We start from the raw sequence: 20,035 nt of genomic DNA, 5'->3' as shown, positions 1-20,035 counted from the left end.
GTCAGATTTTTATTGGACAGAACGGTCACCAGGGCTACAAACATGAAGAAGCAGACAGTGACGAGGCGAACACCAGGGGGAGACCTCCGCTCGCCGACGCCTGATCCTCCTCAGTGTCTGTTCCGCGCCAACAGTCAGCGCCACGAAGCTGACATTGACACACATTTTTAAAAAAAAAAAAAAAAAAAAAAAAGGTCATACCTAACTTACCGGGACGACGGTCCAACCCTCAAATCTGTCTGGAATGTTCTCCTGCGTTTTTGGCTTGGCTTTGACCCTTAACTCGCTACACTGAAACGCTGGCAAATGAAACTGAGGAAAAGCGGCGAAGGAAAGAAACGCAATGAAGTCTCTCCGAGAAGCACGAAATAAAACAGACGGGTCACTGTCTGCTCGCTCATCGGAACCACGTCACTACGGCTGAAAACGGGTTTACTCCCTCATCCTGCTGTTTAGTGGCAGAGAGAAAATACTTGAGATCCAGATCGCCGGAAAAGACAAAATACCGAAACCGGTCCACGATACGGAAACAGATGATTGGGTTTTTGGACGAAAAAGTTCACAAGAAGAACTAGATCAGGATTCGTTTTAAAATCACGACGGCTACAGATCATCTCAGCGGGGGGGATTAGGTCTAATTCGTCTAAAGTAGGAGAGCAGGTAGTGGAAGGAAAACGTTAAAACGAACACGACGGAGCACCCCGAAAGACGCCAAATGCCACGCCCTCGTCCCCCTGGTCCCCTGCATCACTTGTCTTTTTCTTTCGGACACCAGTTGGTTTACAGGTTTACTCATCACTACAAGATATACGATACAATGGTTCACATTTTGCATATATCTGTGCATTATACCATATTTACTGTTTTTTTTTTTCTTTTTTTTTTTTAACGATGTAAATTCAATCTCCAACACCTAGTTAAGAAGAGGGGAGGGGGGGGGGGGGGTGTTTGAGAAGAGCTATAAGGATAGAAGGGAGGAGACACAAAGTAGGAAGGAGCAGAAGGAGAAGAAGAAGGAAAACAAAAATTGATAACGGGATAGATGAGAGGAAGTGGTCAGTTCGCTGCCCGGTGGGAGTCGACTTTAGCAGCGGGTTTCGTAGATGCCGGAGCGGCCGATGTACCGCACCCATTTGATGACGTCGTGGTCACTGTAGTTGAGCTTGGACTCAAACACCTTCAAGTAGCGCACCTTCAGACCAGATGGAGCGAAAGGAACCTGCGGAGTGAAAAGAAGAGGAGGAGGAGGGTGGTTAAGGCGAGTTGGGGCATGATGGGAGCTGTAGGCCACACAGGCTGGGTGTTGTTTACAGGGACCATCCCAGTCTCCACCCTGAGGCCTGATCACAAAACCCTCAGACTGACAACGGCGGTGCGAGCGTTTGAGGTGTTCAATGCAAAACACGACAGCTGGACAACACCAAGGTTATTATAGTTGACGAAAACTAACAAAATTACGAAAACCAGAATTGTAAAAACATTTTCGGCAACTGAAATAAATAAAAACTATAATTAAAAGAAGAAAAATAACTAACTGAAACTGTATTGTGCTTACAAAACTAAAACGTCTAAAAATTATGGATAAAATTCCTTTTGTTTTCGTCTTTGTCAATGTCGGATTGATATGAAATCGATTCATTTCCCTCAAGCTATTTTAGCTGCTGGCACCGTATGATATTTAACGGTCCGTCACTTCTCGTCACTTGTTGTTTAGAGTCAGCTTTTTGTTCCCACTCTACCTGGAAACATGGAGACTAAAGTTGGGAGAAAGCAGCAGAGTCCTGTCTGGGATTTATTTGAATATGACGATGAAGAAGATAAAAGATATGACAAAACTAAAACTAAGCATGTAGAAAATAACAAAAACCTAATAAAAACTAGTAAACCTGGTCTAAAACCTAATTAAAACTACCTGAATTAGACAAAAAAAAAAAAAGTCAAAACTAAATAAAACGAAACTATAATGAAAAATCCAAAACCATTAGAACCTTGGACAGCACACAAAACGGTTTAGAACAGGGAGGTGCGACTCATTCTAGTTCAGGAGACACATACAAGGAAGAGTCAAAAAGTTCTAAGACGATTGTTAGAATTTCAAAATACACAGCCTCAGCGATTCTACAAAGAAGGAATCTACTGATGGAAACAGACTGTAAAAGTGTTTAGACTCTGATGGATCTTATAATAATGTGTTTTTGATAAATAAACTTTTTACTACATTTGTCTGAGAACTTTTTGACTCCTTTGTACACCTCAATATGATCAGCACTTTAAAACATTCCGTTTTAAATATATTATTATGGTTATTCTGTTGTTTTACTTGGTATTCTTATTTCACTGTTTTAAATCGTACAGCTGTTTTTATGTCTTCTTAATCTATTCTTGGATTTTTAGTCTATAATTTTGCTTTTTAATCTTCTGTACAACACTGTTTTTAAATTCTACAGCTGCTTTTTGTCTGTAATCTATTCTTGTATTTTATTTTATTTTTTATTTATTTTTTTCATTTTTAGTTTTCCCCTGTAAGTCGCTTTGGAAAAAAGCGTCTGCCAAATGCATAAATGTAAACGTAAATCTAAAGCGGACGAACCAGTAACATAACGACCAATAAATGTCAACTCCAACCTTTTCACTATTTTAGAGTGACAAAAGTAACGTTCCATTTTTATAATTTAACATCTATGAACTATCCCTGAATTGTGAACAAGTACAATTTTAACAGCACTATTCCTCAGCTTCTCATTTACACATGTGCATTACAATTTACAGATCACAGTGGATCTACCACAGCACAAAACATGTAGTAACAGGCAGAATATTGATAAAATTACACTTACTTCTATTAAGGTATTCAGGTTATTTGTTAAGGTGATTCACAACCATTCTTGGTTTTCTGTACATTTTCTTTATGGGAGGTGGGGCTGTGTTTATAGGTCACCGGTTTTGCTATGAACTATGTACAGGGTATGTGAAGGCTTGAGGTAGGAACATTTACTACTTAAAGGGGTCATATTTTGCTAAACTCCTTTTTATTAGTCTTTGGTGCATATATTTGTGTATTTGGACCCTAATAATTCAAAAAGTTTGAATTTGAACCCTCCAGGTGCTGCAAAGCTATCTTTATATTCATTCCGGCAAAAATCGAGTGGATTTCTACAACCCGTTTTAGTTCCTGCTTAACTTGTTACGTCTATAACTAGTTATGTTTTGGCATTTGTACAAATAAGGTCAAGATTTCTGATGAAAATTTCTCCGAGTACGACATAATTGTTTGTCAGCAGCAGTGGTTGCTGTAAAAACTAAAAATATGTCCAAACTTCGAGCCGATTACCTAAATCAGGGGTGTCAAACTTATTTTAGTTCAGGGGCGAGATTCAGCTAAATTTGATCTGAAGTGGGCCGAACCAGTAAAATAATAGCATAATAAAATATAAATAGTGTCAACTCCAAACTTTTCTCTATATTTTAGAGCAAAAAAAGTAAATTTACATTATGAACAGGTTTACATCTACCAACTATCCTTTCAAAAGATGTGAATAACATGAACAAACTGAAAAAATAAGTACAATTTTAACAATATTCTGCCTCGGTTTATCATTTCCACACGTACATTATAACTTACAGATCACAGTGGATCTACAAATACACAACATTTAGAAACAAGTAGAATATTGTTAAAATTGTACTTACTTCTCTTAACACATTTCAGGTTATTCACATTTTTTGCAAAATTATACTTGTTTTAGTGTAAATACATGAAAATATTTACATTTACAAAGAGAAACATTTGAAGTTGTCATTATTTTTATGTTACTATGATCGTATTTTACTGGTCTGACCCACTTGAGATTGAATTGGTCTGAATGTGGAACCTGAACTAAAAGGATTGTTAATATCTGCAGTGTATTTTTCACATTTCAGAAATTCATCCCAAGGGCCGGACTGGACCCTTTGGCGGGCTGGATTTGGCCCCCGGGTCGCATGTTTGACACCTGTGACCTAAAATGTTCAGTTGTTGATTGAATTAATGAACTCAAGTGGCTGAACGGGACAGAGCAGCACAGTCAACAGCCTGAAGGGGGCAGACTCATTTACATTTAAAGGGCCTACATTCAAAACGACCTTTCTGGTGTCATTACTCAGAAATAGGGTTGAAGATGGACCTGTGGAGTTGAATTAATGAAGAATTCAGACCCAAGCATAGCATTTACAGTTTATGTAGACCACAGGGAAATGTTTTAAAATATATAATTCCATTTAAAAAAAGCAAAATATCACTCCTTTAAGACAATTTTTAAGGTCTTTGGATCACATCTAAGACCTCACGTTCACAAAAATCACAGAGAAGACTTTTAAAGGGTGTGTGGACATCCTGTATGGACGAGTCTCACTAAACAGAGACATGCCGGTGATGAAAAGTCTGCATGAGTCACCACACACTTAGTGGGAACACGAGCAGGGAAGTGAGCAGGAAGTGTGTGATGCAGTGTAAGCAGGTGATTTGCATGACTGATACTGGGATAACTGGAAATGCATAGTCTGTGTTTTGTTAAAAGCTCCGTTCTACTTTGCATTCACTGACCTTTCATTTGTCATTAAATTTTTGAGAGAATTCTGTTTACAAATGCGTTCTGCACATTTCTGTATGTGACACAGCGATGCAGCAGCAGCTTCTTCCTCACATTGACAGACCGTGACTGTAAACTATTAACACGTTCTGACCTCAAAGTTCATAGAGATGGGAGGCCTGGCCCATTTCTTCTTATCGTTGGTCGGCAGCAGCTCAATCTCAGCGCTGATCTGAGACTCCTTCATCCCGGCCATGCGTTTGATCCTGCACAGACAAACAGTGGAGTTTAATGTTCGTAAGGGGGAGACCGGTTTACAGGAAAAAAACGTTACCTCACAAAAAACAAACAGGAGAAATAGGACGTTACAAAAGAGAAGAGCACAGTGTCCATTAGAGAAGTTAAACAAACTCAAAGAGGCTGTTGATTATTAACATGGCTGTGGGTCATGACTCACTTCCAGACGATGGCGTTCTCACTGGCCTTGTACTTGGCTTTTCCCTTCATACAAATCACCTGCACGCCGCTGGTGTTGAGGGGTGTTGGGATGCGCACCTACAAACGAAAAACCCTTCAACTGACAAACCTGATACACATATTACGTGGCTTTAATAGTCTCTGATTTAGCTCAGACAGTGTTTTACTATGAAATCTGCACATCGAGGTTCAGACTTTGAGGAGTTTTTTTTTTTTTTTATCCTAATACCGAGCTCACCTCAATCTTCTGGGCCAGCAGCGAGGGTTTGAAGTTGGACTTGATGACCACCTTGACCTCCAGTTTAGTGCGGCCAACTTCCCTGACCAGAGGAATAACCCGGAAAGGCAGGATGATGTCCTTAGTGGTGCGATACCTGCAAGGAGGAGGAGAGAGATTAACTTCTACTTAAACAAGACAATTTCTTGAGCAATTTCTACTTATCCATACTCTCCTTAAAACCGCTAATAGGTCAAATATATCCATACAGAATTGTACTGATTGCACCGTTTATGTTTAAATGCTGTAGGTGGCTTGGATTATATATCGTTTTTAGATAACATGTGTTGGTGTGATCTGAAAACTTCCCAAGTGATTTATTACCATTTATCATATTACCCTCTGTATTTTCCTATATTTCAATGTATTACCGCGCCCTCCAAAGGGGAGGCAAAGCGTATTGTTTTTGGTGCGGTTTGTTTGTTTCTTTGTTAACACTTTAGCAGCAAAAATTTTGGTTGAATTCATACAAAATTGGGTTTATAGATTGCCAGTGACCCAGAATAGATGTGGTTACATTTTGGGAAAAGTAGGTCAAATTTTTTCAATCTTTTTTTTCCTCCAATTTACTTATAATGGGTGAAATTTCAAAGGTCTACACAAACGTCAATTTTGTTTCAATTTACTTCACACTTGGCACATATGTAGAGGCAGTTGATGTGCTGAAATCAGCACAAGCATGGACATGATGACATCAGCTAGATCGATGCCAAAATAAGCTACAATACATGCGAGGGGTGGGGTTTGCTGTGCCTGACATCACTTGTTTTAATTATTGTAACAAAACAGAGGAAAAAGAAAAAGCATAATATATCTCTGAATGAACATAAAATAAGTGTCTGTAACCACTGCCACTTATCAAACTACATGGGTCTGTTTTATTGGTGAAATAATATCACTAAAGATGAAAGTGTTTCTACGTTCACTAAGGAGTCTCTAAACGTCCAGATGGGTCACATCTGATGACCATGAAAAACTGAGAAGCTGCATTTTATCTAAAATATTTAACTGCATTGATAGGATTACTGGTTCAAAAGTTATCAAACATTTTATATCAGTCGATGCTTTTGATCGCTGGTGGCTGTTGAGGTTTTTGAGATTAAAAGATACTTTTTTATTGGAATGACCAAACATGTAATAACTTTAGACATTCGTTTGTTAAGTCAATTAAGGAATACATTTTTGTGGACCAGAAATGTATGGTGAATGGGTACATTTTTACATCTTAAGACTTAAACCGATGATGCACATAAAGACTTAATTCATCTTTCTTGTGTATGGATGGCACCTACATATATAGTTTCAGTGCAATGTGATTTTCCTCTGGTCAAACTTATAAAATTTGTATCTGACCGAACACCTACTGCAGGGGTTCTCAAAGTTTTTCACACCAAGGACCACTTTATCATTTAAAAAAAAATTAAAAAAAAAAAAAAAAAAAATCACTGACCACCTAACCAGCCAGCCAGTTTCCCACTCCCACCCTAAAAAAACCTTTTTAAAAAGCCTATATTACAATATTATTATATTTTGTGTATTACAAATTAAGTCTGCAATATATTACAAACGGTGCTAACAGCTCAATGCTAACAGAATGTCTTTGCACCTTGTTGCTAACATTGGTCGTCGTTTCTCCAGCTTTTCTCTTCAGTCACTGATCCATTGTTGTATTTTAGAACTGTTCAAGTCACTCTTCTTTTTGTTTAACTCTTAGTTTCTGATTATTTAGATATTCTACTTCATTTCCACCACAATTCACAAGTCACAAGAGGTCTGTGATATGACAATAGACAACCTAGGAAACCTAACTATCGAGACGGTGACGCAAAACATGGGTTTGCACAGACAAATTCAATAAAAGTCTACTCTTGGGCTTATTTAGGCTACTTTTTTTCTGGTCATTATCTTTGACTTTTTCAAAAACACAAAAAAAAAAAAAAAAAAAAAAAAAAATGAAGAAAAGAATAAATACAAATATAAAGGAAGAGGCTGGAGAGACAAATGGAAGGTTAGCCTATGCCATGTGTAACAAAAATAAAATACAGTTTCTGTTCCTTCACATTTACAACATGTTATTATGAGCAGATTTAGGTTACATTTGATTCGCTTTTAATTTAGAAAACAATTATCTGTACTCGTAACTTTGCTTTGGAAGTCAGATCAGGGTGATTTAAGAAACACTGATATAAATTTGACTTTTTTGATGACAACTTCTCGCGGACCACACTTTGAGTATCTCTGACCTACAGTATCAAACTGACCTCATGAGCTCGTACTCTCCATCAGGGGGGATGAAGCTGATGCTCCGCTCAGAGTCAAATTTACTGAGGCGCACGCACTGGTGGAAAGTGCAGTCGTCAATGGCTATGGACTGCTTCCCGCTGTGGGGACAGAAAACACAGCAGACACACAAAAGAGGAGTATGAGCTTTAACTGTTAGTATCACTTATCACATTTTATGGTCAGCTTTGATAATAATGAGTCTTTGCAACATAAAATGCTACACTACATCTACCAATATTCATGAAAAACGAAACAAAAACATGAGCACACACACAGGCACGTTTGCTAGTACCAAAGGATGATAACCTGATTTAGGTTAATGGCTCTGTAATAAAACAAGTCACAATCCCTGTTAGGTGTTTGGGTAACGGGTTAAAAGGACAGGCAGGTAGGTGTGGGGTCATAAAACAAACCAACCATTCTAGAAAAAGAGAAACAACCACCGGGCAAAACAATTAAGAGTAAACAAAGCCTGTTTGGTTTGTGTTGGATGTGTGAGGAGTTACAGTGCATAATGTACAGGCTGGTAAAAATGTAGCTTGGAATTCATAATGTGCTGACACAAGACAGGTGTGTGTTTGTTTGTGTAGGGATGGCAGAGGGTGAGGACACTTTGTCAGTACAGTACCTTCCTCCCCCTAAATCACTGAGGTACAGCACATAGAAAAGAAAGAGAGGGAAAGAAAGGAGAGATGCATCCAAAGGAAAGAAAAATTAAAAATAAATCGTAAAGCCGGTCTTGTTGCGAACAACAAGACAACACTCATCACACAGACACAGGGCTAACAGATGAGGTGGTCACTGATATTTTACTACACAAACAATTTAACCAGTTAGAAAACTGAAAGACGAATTAGCTGAACGGGACTCAAGTGTCACTTGAAATCTATAGTTGATCTCAGAATTGAATTTGCTGCCTTCATGTTTTACTGTCACTCACCTCTTCCCTGCATCGTCCGAGGCTCCTCCCTTGCCCTGCTTGTCGATGACAATCTTGTCGTTCATCCCAAATTTGCACTCGGGCATCCCGCTCAGGTAGCTCTTCATCACCACTCGGCCCGATACGTGAGCGCTCAGGACCTGACCTGGATGGGACGCGCAAATAACGGTCAGCAAATTCTTGAGAAGATTCTATTTTTCGACAGCTTCATGATTTGTGCAGTCAAACACCACTGTTCAGTGATATGAGTACTGGAAAGACTAAAAATAACAAATATGAGTAAAAAGAATATACACCAACACCTTACGCAGAGAGAGAGAGTGTAATATAAACACAAGGATGACAACACCATCAAACAGGGTCAAATACATTTTAACCCTTAACAACATTTTACAACAATTTACAGAAAAAGTCACAGACGTCATAAAAGAAAACTGCTCATTTGAAAACACATGGCAGTTACTGGATGAAATAACTCAAAAAAGCAAATGAATTAAGTTATAAAGACAGATTTCTGAAGTGTTAAACTACTGTCACCATTTGTTTTCAATGATAAAATCAGCCAATCTACTAAACTAGGTGTGACAACGACAGCAGACCTTGCGGTGACATGAGCAGGTTGACGCTCTCGAGCACATCCAGGAAAAGCTCGTTGCGGCGATACTTGATGCCCTCACGACGCCAGCCGATCTGCCCCGTCACCTGGCTGGTGATCTGAGACTGCTCCTCTTTTGTCTGGAGAGAGGAAGAGAAACCTTAGAGCAAGCAACAAAAAAGGAAGGCCAACAGGCTCACAAAGGAAAACAGACGATGAAAAGAGATCATTAGCACGGAAGGACGGGTGGAAAACAAGTATGACATGGGTCCGGGGCAGGGAAAATTCATTTCCTTAGCGGGTGATGCGTTGTTTATTACCTGATGCTGAAGCAGGAAGTGTCCAATATGATCCGCAGAGAGAAAGAAAACGAGAAAAAACAAGATTTAAGTTTCAAAACATTACTTCTTAAATTAACTGGAGATGTCTTAGTCAACAAGGACATTTCAGTAGTTATATTTCCCTCACAAATGGCTCAAAGGCGCTGTCAAGTTTCCCATTTTTTTACATTACATTTCCACATGCATTGGGAAAAATAATGTTAACCCTATATATTTATTGGACACGGCAAAATCTTAAAATCTCTACAGTAAATACATCTATAAGTATGAGTTCAATGTATGAATCTAAATCTCATCATTTTATGGGTTTCCAAACCTTGCAAATTTCTTAATTTTTATTGTACTGGGTTGAGATTTGTACCGAATGTCTAAGAAACCCTAATTTGCAACAAATATTCATGCAAATAAACTCCAATAAAGTCCAGTCGATAAAAATAATTTCTTACCCAAATTAATTTCCACTAGTTTCCAATTCTGCATCGTATTAACTTTGTTCCATCATATCACATCATTGAAGCTCACTGATGTATTTATATCTGAACCAGCAAACTGTACTACACAAACAGCACTGTGCATTATGTGTTCAACAGTACATAGCTGCATCCCAATGTATTAAAAAAAAAAAGAAAAAAAAAACAAAACAACAGTTGCACATGTTTCCGTATCAATCAGTACATTTGAGCTGTTGTGAATACTATAAACCGTTGTAAGCATGTTTTCATCAACTCTGAGGCCATATTAGTCCCACTGACCTGTCCCTTAATGCCCTGCTGGGTAATGAAGGTCTTCAGAGCTCCAGTTTCTGAGTTCTGAGGGTAGCCAAAGTCCAGGATCTCTGTATGAACAAGCAAAAAGAGATAACAGTGTAAGATAACATGACTACTACTGGTGACTGCAGGTAGGGCTGCAACCAATTACTTTCATTGTCAATCATTAAATTGTTTGGTCTGTAATATGTCAAAAAACACATTATTATTAACAGAGTTGACTTTTTTTTTCGCTACCTCCAAATTAGACACTATGTCAAGGACAATTGGCCACATCTTGATTCCACCTCAACCACCCATCCTTTTCTTGAGACCCTCCTGCTCCCTCCAGACTCCAAACAGTTAATATCAAAATTGGTTGGTTCTTTTACTATTCCAGTTTCTTCAGATTCTATTAGGGAAGCCTGGGCTAAAGACTTGAACTCTGAAATATCTGCAGAACTCTGGGAGGAGGCACTGTCTCGGGTCCATTGTTGCTCTATTAACTCGTGTTATAGGTTAATTCAGTACTAGGTGTCGCACAGATTGCATTACTCTAAAACAAAGCTAAAATCGTATTTTTTCCATCGGCGTCTCCCGTTTGTGATAAGTGTCATATTGCTGAGGGTTCCCAAGCCCATCTTTTCTGGTTTTGCCCAATAGTGCACAATTTTTGGTCAGCTATATTTGAGCACTTGTCCAAAGCTTACTCTATAGTCATTCAGCCCAACTGTGATCTGGCCATACTTGGATGCCATGCCGAGACTTCTGATCTTCTGCACGACACACAGGTCGCTCTGCACCTAGGGATGGTGGCGGCTAAGAAACTTATTCTCTTAAACCGGACGTCTACCACTCCACCCTCCTTTGTTCATTGCCTCAGCGAGATGTTATCAGTTATTCAAATGGAAAGACTGTGACTGCACAAACCCAACGAACAGAGCAGATTTGAAAGAATTTGGGGACCCTTCCTAGCCCAGTGTCAGGTGTGATGCCCGACTCAAGTCTTCACGTGGTACTTGCTTTACTTTTATTACTGTAACTGTTATTTTTATAAGCCTATTTATGTAGTTTATAACTGTCTGGCAGTCTTTATGTCTGGTTTTTTGTTTTTTTTTGGGGGGGGGGGGGGGGGTTGTGGCATGTTTGCTCAGTTTTTGTTAAGTTAAAAACTGTAAATAAAGTATTAAAAAAAAAAAAGTTGTTGACTAATTCCATACTTAGCTACTCAAATTAAACACATCAATCATCAACTATTCGCTCGTGTTTCCTACCATCCAACAGCTCATAGATGAGCACGAAGTTGTTCTTGATGTTCTCCTCGCTGATCTTGCCAAAGTAAGCGGTCATGACGTCACACATCTTATACAGAAACTCGAACACCATGGCGGCGTTGACATTCTGCTTGGTGACCGCCGCCAACCAGATGTTGGAGCGCTTGACGTGGAAGAAGCTGGTACGAGCGATGTTGGTCACCGGGGATCGAACCTGCTGCCTGGCGTGAATCACGTTGACGCGGAAGGCATCTACCGCGTTACGTCTGGAGGGCGAAGGAGGACAGCGAGACACAGGGAGACAGAAAGAGAGAGGTTTATGTTGGGAACTCAGGAAATAGTTACAGGCTTACACATAACTGAGACTGTCAAAAAAAAAAAATCCCCCACCCTCCAAGTATCCAGACAAAATTCTTCAAAATTACTTTCCTTCAAGAGGCTGACTGTTGTGATATCCCCTTGTGAACGGGCATGAAAAGAAACTGATATCCACCCATTCCTCTGAAATAACTTAACAAATGTTCATCCAACTTACACTTAAAAGGAAGAAAAGGAGTGTTGTTGTGTGTAAATGGTGATAATTACAGGAGCGAGGCAGACGGCGTTGAGGTCACACCCAGGCTTTAACATCAAACTTTACTCCAGTCCATGAGAACCAACATTTTTAACCCAAGTCGGAGCTTTACTTTTAACTTGTTCTCGTCTGAAGTGGTGGTAGTCACATTACGTTTCTATTGAACCTATGATGTAAAGTGTACATTATCTTATTGAAAAGATGCTTGGGGAAAACAGAGCTCAGATTAAGGTGGATTTATAAATAACGGGGCTTAAATGTTGTGGAAGCAGCACACTGCAACAAGAAAAATGAGGAGTGAGTCAAAAGAGGTGATATTTCACCTTAGAACTATGCATCTGTAACATGTGGAACTACTAACAGGCCAACATAATCATTCAAACTGTCAAAGAATGTTGGATTTCCTTCAAGTACAGCACATTATAATAATGGAAGGACCAAACCTGCTGAAAGAGAACTCAACGCTCCTGTTTTGAAATTCTACCAAAAAGAGCAGATAGACTTTTGCTGATTTTCCTTTGCGTGCAAAACCTCATGGCACTAACATCCACTGTAGCTTTACGAGTTTGGACGTCAATCCAGAGGTCGGAACAGTGGAATTATTTTGTGTTGATGCACAAAACAAAACTTGTGAGACAGCCAAGAACAATAACGATTTTAGTCTAAGGCGAAAAGGATTTGTACAGGTGTTTAAACTGTAATTTGTTTGCTGTGGTTTTTACCTTTTTGATACCATGTCCTTTTGTCTGTGACTTACTACTATTTTGTCATTGTACTTTGCACTTACACACTCGTTCATTCTGCATGAACTTTGCTATTCTGACACACAAAACCTATTTTTTTCCCCTTCCAAATGATGCATCCTCACTGGACTACAGGCTTAGGCGGTAGTCAGTCCAGCAACCTTGCAAGTTATACATTTTTACTTTTGGCATTTCTTTGTGCCTCAGACTACCTGTTTGATTATGTTGTCAAAATCCGGACATATATTAGCTCCCTTCTCCTGCATTCAATCAGTACTAAACCGCACTTTAGGCTCTGAAATAAAATATGAAACACATCTACTTTTTAACCACTACTGAAATCCTACTCATTCTACAAAACCCCGTCAAAGATCTATACCAGCTCCCAGTTTCTCTGACAAATTAGGGTAGAAACAAAGGATGAGGACCAAAATTAACCGTCATATCCCATGCTCAGACTACATGCTTAGGCACTGGCAGAGCTGTGAGCAGCAGTGCTCATTCCAGGTCGCTGGCTGTGGCAGAGTCATTGGTTTGTTGGTTGGTTTCCACCGGTTGGCTGTTGTGTCTCGGTGTCTTTACCGCCAGATTATCATGACATGTGACTCATGCTTGGAGGAAGTTTACTGTGGAATTGCTTGGCATGCAATTTAGGGTCAGGGGAGGATTGACTGATCGGTGGCCATGAGAGGGAAGGCTCATGCTTTATAGGTTGGATCATCTCTTACCTATTCCTACAGGGGCCAAGATGGACAGATGGATGGAATGGTGATACAGAGAGGAAAAGAGGATGAAGTAAAAGGAGAGGAGAGACAAAAATGCACAAGAGACATTTTCGTGCATCATGTACATAAAGTGAGTACCACAGTGTTCTTTATGAGACCAATGTTGTGACCAAAGGGGCAGGTTCTGTTACTAGCAGTCTATTCCTTTCTTTTCTTTTTGCACAATGTTTAAAAAGAAAATATTACATGTAAAAAGGACCCTACATATATAACATTGCAGAAGATACGCTGCACTCATGAGAACTACATGTGTTGTTTACTCTGTATTGTTGCAATAATGTGAAGGATCACCCAAAGCCAATAATGACAGATATGTCAACATAAATCACCGTGGAGATGTGTGAATAAGAACACAACCTATGATTGTGTCCAGATGTCTGAATTTCTGTTGAACTTACTAAATTTCCTCTTTTTACAGTACACCATAGAGAAGGAAATGAGGGGCTGAATTCAGTTACTGATTCCCCATTTTACTCTTTCTGGGACATCTTTACTACAGGCCATGCTGCGTCTGAGAATGTAGCTGCAGCTGTGTCTGTGTGACTGGTAGACAAGAAAGGAGACTGAAAATACAAGCACAGCAATTACATTTTTGTTTCAGAAAAGGAATAATGAAAAAGGATGTGTGTAGACACAGGAGGGAGTATGCCACTTCAACTAAACAAAGCTAACCTGCAAAGCTAAGTCAAACACATTTCATGTTGTTTCAGTCCATACAGATCATATCTAAAACAGCGACTTCCTACTCCATTTACCCACTTTCTTTCTCTTGTGCCAATCTTTTAAATTCTACACAGCCAGAGGAGAGAGAAAATGTGTTTTAAGGCAGGAACAAAAATAAACCTCTGACCCAGTATTGCTGTAGAGTAAGAGTACTACCAAATCAGTGTCTCTTCACTCACTCCCTTGTGATGTGTAAATGGACAAGGCTTTGGACTGGTGTCAGTACTGGCAAGATGTCTACTCTCATCTCCATTAATTACAGATAGTAACTAGATGTACATGAGACAAAATGTGAAAACTGAGTGAAAGCGTCTGGAATCTCCATTACAAGTGATTTATATCACAGTGTGTCTCAGACAAACAGCAACAAAGAGAAGGAGGCAAGAAAGCCAGAGACAGTAGAAAAATTCAAATACTGTTAATTGACTATACTTCTATCATCTAAATCCACATAACTAGGGGACATATTCCTCACGTGAATCTGAGGGATTTAGCCTTTAACAAATGATGTAGACCTATCAAAATCCTTTGATTTAAAAAAAAAAAAAAATACATTTTACAGTGAGTGTTGGCTCAAAATCTAATGATTTGTCTTCATCTGATACCACAGAACAAAATGTTCATAATTCACATACCAGTGCCTTTACCTTATAGATGATCACTTTATCAGTCCTTGCAGAGTGCAAAACCTATCCAGTACTATTACATTTAACAGTGCTATTACAACCTACCATGCTTATGAGGCATTTTTTTTGCATTTCAGTTATGCAATAATTCAACTGCAATGCTTCTAAAGAGAAACTATGAAAGTGCTATCTTTGCAATAAAAAGAGGATTTCACAACTTGGTTCCACTATGTTGCACACATAACACACAGTGCTCAACAAGGCTTGCCACCTTGCCTGAGGGAAGTAATATGCAATATTGGGCTAATTAATCTAGAACTTCACTTGGGCAAGGGTGAAAAACTTCGTTTTTTTTCTTGGAACTGATAATGTAAATAGCTGAGAGTGAGCCATCTTGCTTCCTTCTCATTTCTGTTAAGAGTTGCACATGCATATAAAGCATGACAGTTAACTGAAGTCTTTGTTTTATTGATTAGTGGTCATCAAGAGCATCAATATATGTAGGGATGAATACATTTCATTTGCCCGACCAGACAAGTGGAGAAGAAAAAAACATTAACTCTGAACCATGAGACAAGACAAAAAAAACATGAGTACCAATGTTAAAGATGGGAGGCATGCACACTTACCCATTAACAAACAACCTGTGGTTCCAGTTTAGAGTATTTGGAGTCAAGGACAGGGTTGTTTTTTTTTTGTTTTTAAATTGTGTGAGAATGTGAATGAATACCTACATATTGAGTTCAAGTTATTATATCTTTAGGGAATATTTATGGAAACAAAGAGAAACAGCACATTTCTACTTCTGTGACATAAGATAAATCTTAAAGAGATCATCTCCCATTGGGAAAGATAACCAATACATGCCATCCTAAAAAAAAAAAAAAAGGAACATGTTCAGTCTTGCAGTAGATAGACAGCAGGTGTTGTAATATCAAAAATGTCTCACCCCTCAAACAAACATTGAGGTGTGTTTGGGTGAGCTTTGGAAACTGAAGTGTCAGCTTTCATACAGAGAGCATGACTGAGTATGTACAACTACACTGAATTATTACTGAAAATACTGAATGAACACTGCACAACTGTGTATAGTTTTATTTCTTATATTATGTTACAGTTGCTTGATTTCCATCAGTGACTTACCTGAATTATCATGGAATAATATTTTGTATTTTGGCATTCAGGGCTTTATTCATGTCCTAGATTTTCAGAGGGCTTAGGTGGTGCCTTGGGATGTGGATTTATGCGTGTTAGGTGGTGTTTAAGTGTCCGCCCAGAGGAAAAAAAAGTACCTTGCTGAATTAACAATAATATTGACCATTATTATGACCATAACTGTATGCTAAGTTTTGAGAGGCTGGAGTAGATAATAAACATCAATAAAAAATTTGATGGTGAAGAAAGCCAACATTTTGTCATCTATGAGTGCAACTAACAGTTTCCCACATTCAGGGAGGATCTGCTGATTTATGAAAATAATATTGTTTTTTTTTCTGAGGGGGGGCTCTGAACTTCCTATGTGTAGGGGTGGCAAATCATATTTGAGAAGCAAATATTGGACATTTTTGCTTGAAAAAATAATTTAAATGTTTACACCTGTGTAAACAAAAAAAGTAAAAAGATTATGGAAACTGTGTGTGTTTTTTTTTTCTTTCACACTAGCCCCTTTTACACAGCACTTCTGCTCTGGGAATATTTCACCTTTATTCGAGAACGATGTCTGTGTAAACGAAATGGTGGGATCACCTGGTCCCACCTCTGTCATGGCTCTGTAACACCTCTGGAGATGGTGACAGAGCCGCGATAAAGGTGGAATCATGATTCTGGAACGCTATGTAAAAGGAACACCTCTCGTTCCACAACCAAGGTGTGACGTTTTGATGACGGATTGCATGTGCGATCTCTGCACCAGGGGGATTTGAAAATTAGCGTGGGCGGTGTACAGTAAACAAGCATATCAACGCAACCAGAAAGATGTCAAACTGGGGAGACGCCGAGAACCGCGAGCCGTTGCCACTTCGGGTGGAGGACTCTATCCATGCTAACATTTGTGGAACGGTGAAAGACTCTGGAGCGGTTAGCAACACCGCTATGCTCAGGGTATTTCCGACGCTGAAGTTACACGTCACACTATACACTGGGCTGCGTCACCGCCCCTTTGATTCCAGAACGCAGGTCCACTGTGTAAAAGTCCAGCCTATCTCACCTCTGTTACTCCGTTGCCTTGGCTGTGTAAATCGGTCAATGGTGGAAAAAGGTGGAATCACCATCTCACCTTTTTTCCAGGATCTCTGAGTAAAAGTGGCTAATGACTGAAAAACTATGTTTTAGCACTTGATGTCTCTTGTAGCACTGCTTGTCACTTCTGTTTTTATACAATCCCCTGTGAAACATCTCATTATATGTGCATACTTGACAGCATTATATCTGAATTAACTGTTGAGGCATATCTTGAAGAGGAAATAAAGCAAACAAATACAAAAAAACAACAAGATACAAGAGTGACATAATCCTCTCTCATGCCTCCAAGCTACACCCCAACTTGACGCCACTCAATCAGGCATTTTCCACTTAAAAAACAAACATACAAAAAAACTGGTTCATCAGAGTATCTTTTAGCCCCTGTAAGACATACCCTATGTCATCTCTGTAGACCCGAGAGATGAGGACCTCCCCCTTGTGGTTGTAGATAAACAGTCCTCCAATCATTGTGGCTGCTTCTCAGTCCTAACTGGCCATGGTGAAAACCAAACCCCGCCTGAGAGGAGATAGAAATGGAGTAAGAGATTTCAGGAAGGAAACGGGGAAAGAAGTGAAAGCTGTGAAAAGTGAGGGAGCGAGCAACAGTACAGACAGGCAGGCGTTTGTCTCCTGCATCCGCCTTTTCTGTGTCGCCTTCTCACTCACACACACATCATTCTACTGCCTGATGAATATACCCTGCAGCTGCCTCACTGAGGACACTCATTTTATGTTGCGTGTGCATCCACTAAGATGACTCCGTTGAGCATAAAATGAACACAGTCATCTCCTAATACAACAGCCAATTCCCAGTTTCCTTCAGAAGTGAAAATACCAGATTATCAGCCTGCAGTTATAAACAGGATGCCATCACTTACTCCAATAAGAATGTGTGAAAGGAGGCTGCCCTTCTCTACTACATGAAATCTGAAGCTGTGGTTTAACATTAGAACATTCATCTATGTGCACGGTTATTGTTAAGACAACACATTAATGCATAATTTAGAGCATCCATTCACAGGATTATGTCTCCATCCAGGAATGAAGCTTCTGGAAAGATGGACATGTTTGGAATTCCTCGAAGACGGACAAGTAGAAATAAATGGTGTTAATCGGGTGAACACACCAAAGTCATACGATTATGATTACTTTAAAAATTTCCCGGACAGTGTGTTGCCAAATCGTGACCGATTAAGCGGCGCACAAGATCTGAGCGGCTTAAATCGCCCTTTATTGGCCCAAGTCAAGATGTCTGCTCACTCGGGCCATTTCCTAACGTACATCAATTTGTCATATTTCTCATTTATTTCTACACAAATGCAAGGAGCATATTCACTAGAAACTCCCTTTTGGACATTGTAAAGTGCATAGCGCACCGATGAAGACTTGACCTTCAGCTAAGATCAAAGTGATGGAGAATAGACCGAGAGAAGTAGCTAGCTAATTTAGCTTACGATAGCAGGCTAGCAGGCGGAAAACTAGCGTCAAGCAGTGCGGAACGTTAAACGGACTTCCGGTGACAAGGAGACGGATTTGGCACGAAACGCCATTTAATACAGCACATATATCATTCAGTAAAATGAAATATCAGCACTGGTTGAATGTTAATAAACTTAGACATGTTAAGCAGTTAATACACGATACAATGTGCGCTACTACTTTGAAGAAAAGAGTCGCTGGGTTTCCGTTACCGCGTCGCGGCCGCTGCTAGCTTGACGTCCGCTATTGGAGCGGCAGCTAATGTTGCTAATGCTAGCTCTGCCCCCGAATGAAACCGCTTCACCGGTAATCCAAAACGGATGCTGGGCTACGTTTTACACGTCGAATGAAAAACGGATCTAATAAGGCGAACTTACCCTAGTTCACTCTCGGACGCCGCCAATCCCCCCTTTTCCTCCCCGTTTGGTTTTAGATACAGCTTATGTCAGGATCCAGTGGGTCCCAGTCCACACACCGCTAATTCGGCTCCTTCCTCCGGGTCCTCTGATAGCTGTCAGCTGACCCGCCGTCCTTACGCACGGCCGTTCCGCTGTGACAGGAAAAGGCGCGGCTGTGGAGCGACGTGTAGCCGCACCCAGGCCTTATTATGATAAGCTGCACAGGCTGCGTGTCGATTATTAGTTCTAAGGTGGGTTAATAGTTGTAAATAATCACCACTTTAGGCAGGGACGGTGGTCTATCCGGCTTAACTCTATCATGAGACCATTTTGGCATTAATGCATCCAGCGGAATAAATTAAAAACTCTCGAATTACTGGAGCTTAATTATTATGGCTCAGTAATTTATACACAGATGATGCATTTCGATCAAACAAGCCCTTGACACTGGGAAGAACACAAACGTATTCTTTTTTTTTTTTTTTTTTTTTTTTTTTACTTTTTCCTCACCTTTTCCCTATTGTTACTGTGTTTGTGCTCAGTTTGTGTTTCCTACTTTTTGTCAGGTGTTGCAGCACATATTTTTGTAATAGCCAGATTCTAATTGTAAAGATTGAAAAACATCCTTAAATGAATGGAATTTTTACTAGCTCCAGACATGGTGTTGAGTTCAACCTCAAGTGAATGGAAGCAAGAAAACAAACTTCCCTGTTGGGATTAAGGAAATGTTTGTCCTTTAAACTCATGGTTATGTGGGTGGTCTTACTTCATTCTATCCTGCAGAGTCCATCTGACTCGACTTTTTTTTTTTCTCTTTTTTTTTTAAATCCAAGCTGAATCAAATCGCCTCTACATGAGTTTTTACCCCTTCTAACCAGAGAGAACATATTGCATAGGGTCATTCAGTTCTGAGGCAAATATAAACGTTCACGGTCTGATCTCTTGCACACACCCACAGCCCACAC

General features: G+C 39.6%; 1 protein-coding gene across 3 annotated transcripts; it reads right to left on the bottom strand.

Moving 5' to 3' along the window:
* Positions 1-184: 184 nt before the first annotated feature.
* On the bottom strand, positions 185-19,203 carry LOC115437166 (AP-2 complex subunit mu-A). Of its 3 annotated transcripts, XM_030160322.1 has the most exons (13): positions 19,050-19,201; positions 17,588-17,710; positions 11,502-11,767; positions 10,234-10,316; positions 9,461-9,466; positions 9,145-9,280; positions 8,546-8,690; positions 8,234-8,251; positions 7,584-7,703; positions 5,284-5,419; positions 5,026-5,123; positions 4,723-4,834; positions 185-1,219 (listed from the first exon to the last, which is right to left on the bottom strand). In XM_030160322.1, exons 2-13 carry the CDS (start codon positions 17,659-17,661, stop codon positions 1,085-1,087), a joined length of 1,329 nt encoding a protein of 442 aa, XP_030016182.1. In that variant the 5' UTR covers positions 17,662-17,710; positions 19,050-19,201; the 3' UTR covers positions 185-1,084. The 3 variants fall into 3 exon arrangements, with proteins under 3 accessions (XP_030016182.1, XP_030016183.1, XP_030016185.1); XM_030160323.1 differs by lacking the exon at positions 9,461-9,466 and having other exon boundaries at positions 9,145-9,286; positions 19,050-19,203; XM_030160325.1 differs by lacking the exon at positions 8,234-8,251.
* Between the last annotated feature and the right edge of the window lie 832 nt (positions 19,204-20,035).

Source organism: Sphaeramia orbicularis, chromosome 17 (genome assembly GCF_902148855.1).
Source record: "Sphaeramia orbicularis chromosome 17, fSphaOr1.1, whole genome shotgun sequence".
NCBI lineage: Eukaryota > Metazoa > Chordata > Actinopteri > Kurtiformes > Apogonidae > Sphaeramia > Sphaeramia orbicularis.
This window is presented reverse-complemented; position numbering and strand designations above follow the sequence as displayed.

Bases quoted from the DNA above. Each gene is read 5' to 3' on its own strand.
- LOC115437166 (XM_030160323.1), bottom strand. From the start codon at position 17,661: ATGATTGGAGGACTGTTTATCTACAACCACAAGGGGGAGGTCCTCATC. The intron at 10,317-11,501 runs GTAGGAAACACG...TTGTTCATACAG, and splicing joins CATCTATGAGCTGTTGGATG to AGATCCTGGACTTTGGCTAC. The intron at 9,287-10,233 runs GTCAGTGGGACT...TTCTCTTCCTCT, and splicing joins AGCAGGGCATTAAGGGACAG to CTCCAGACAAAAGAGGAGCA.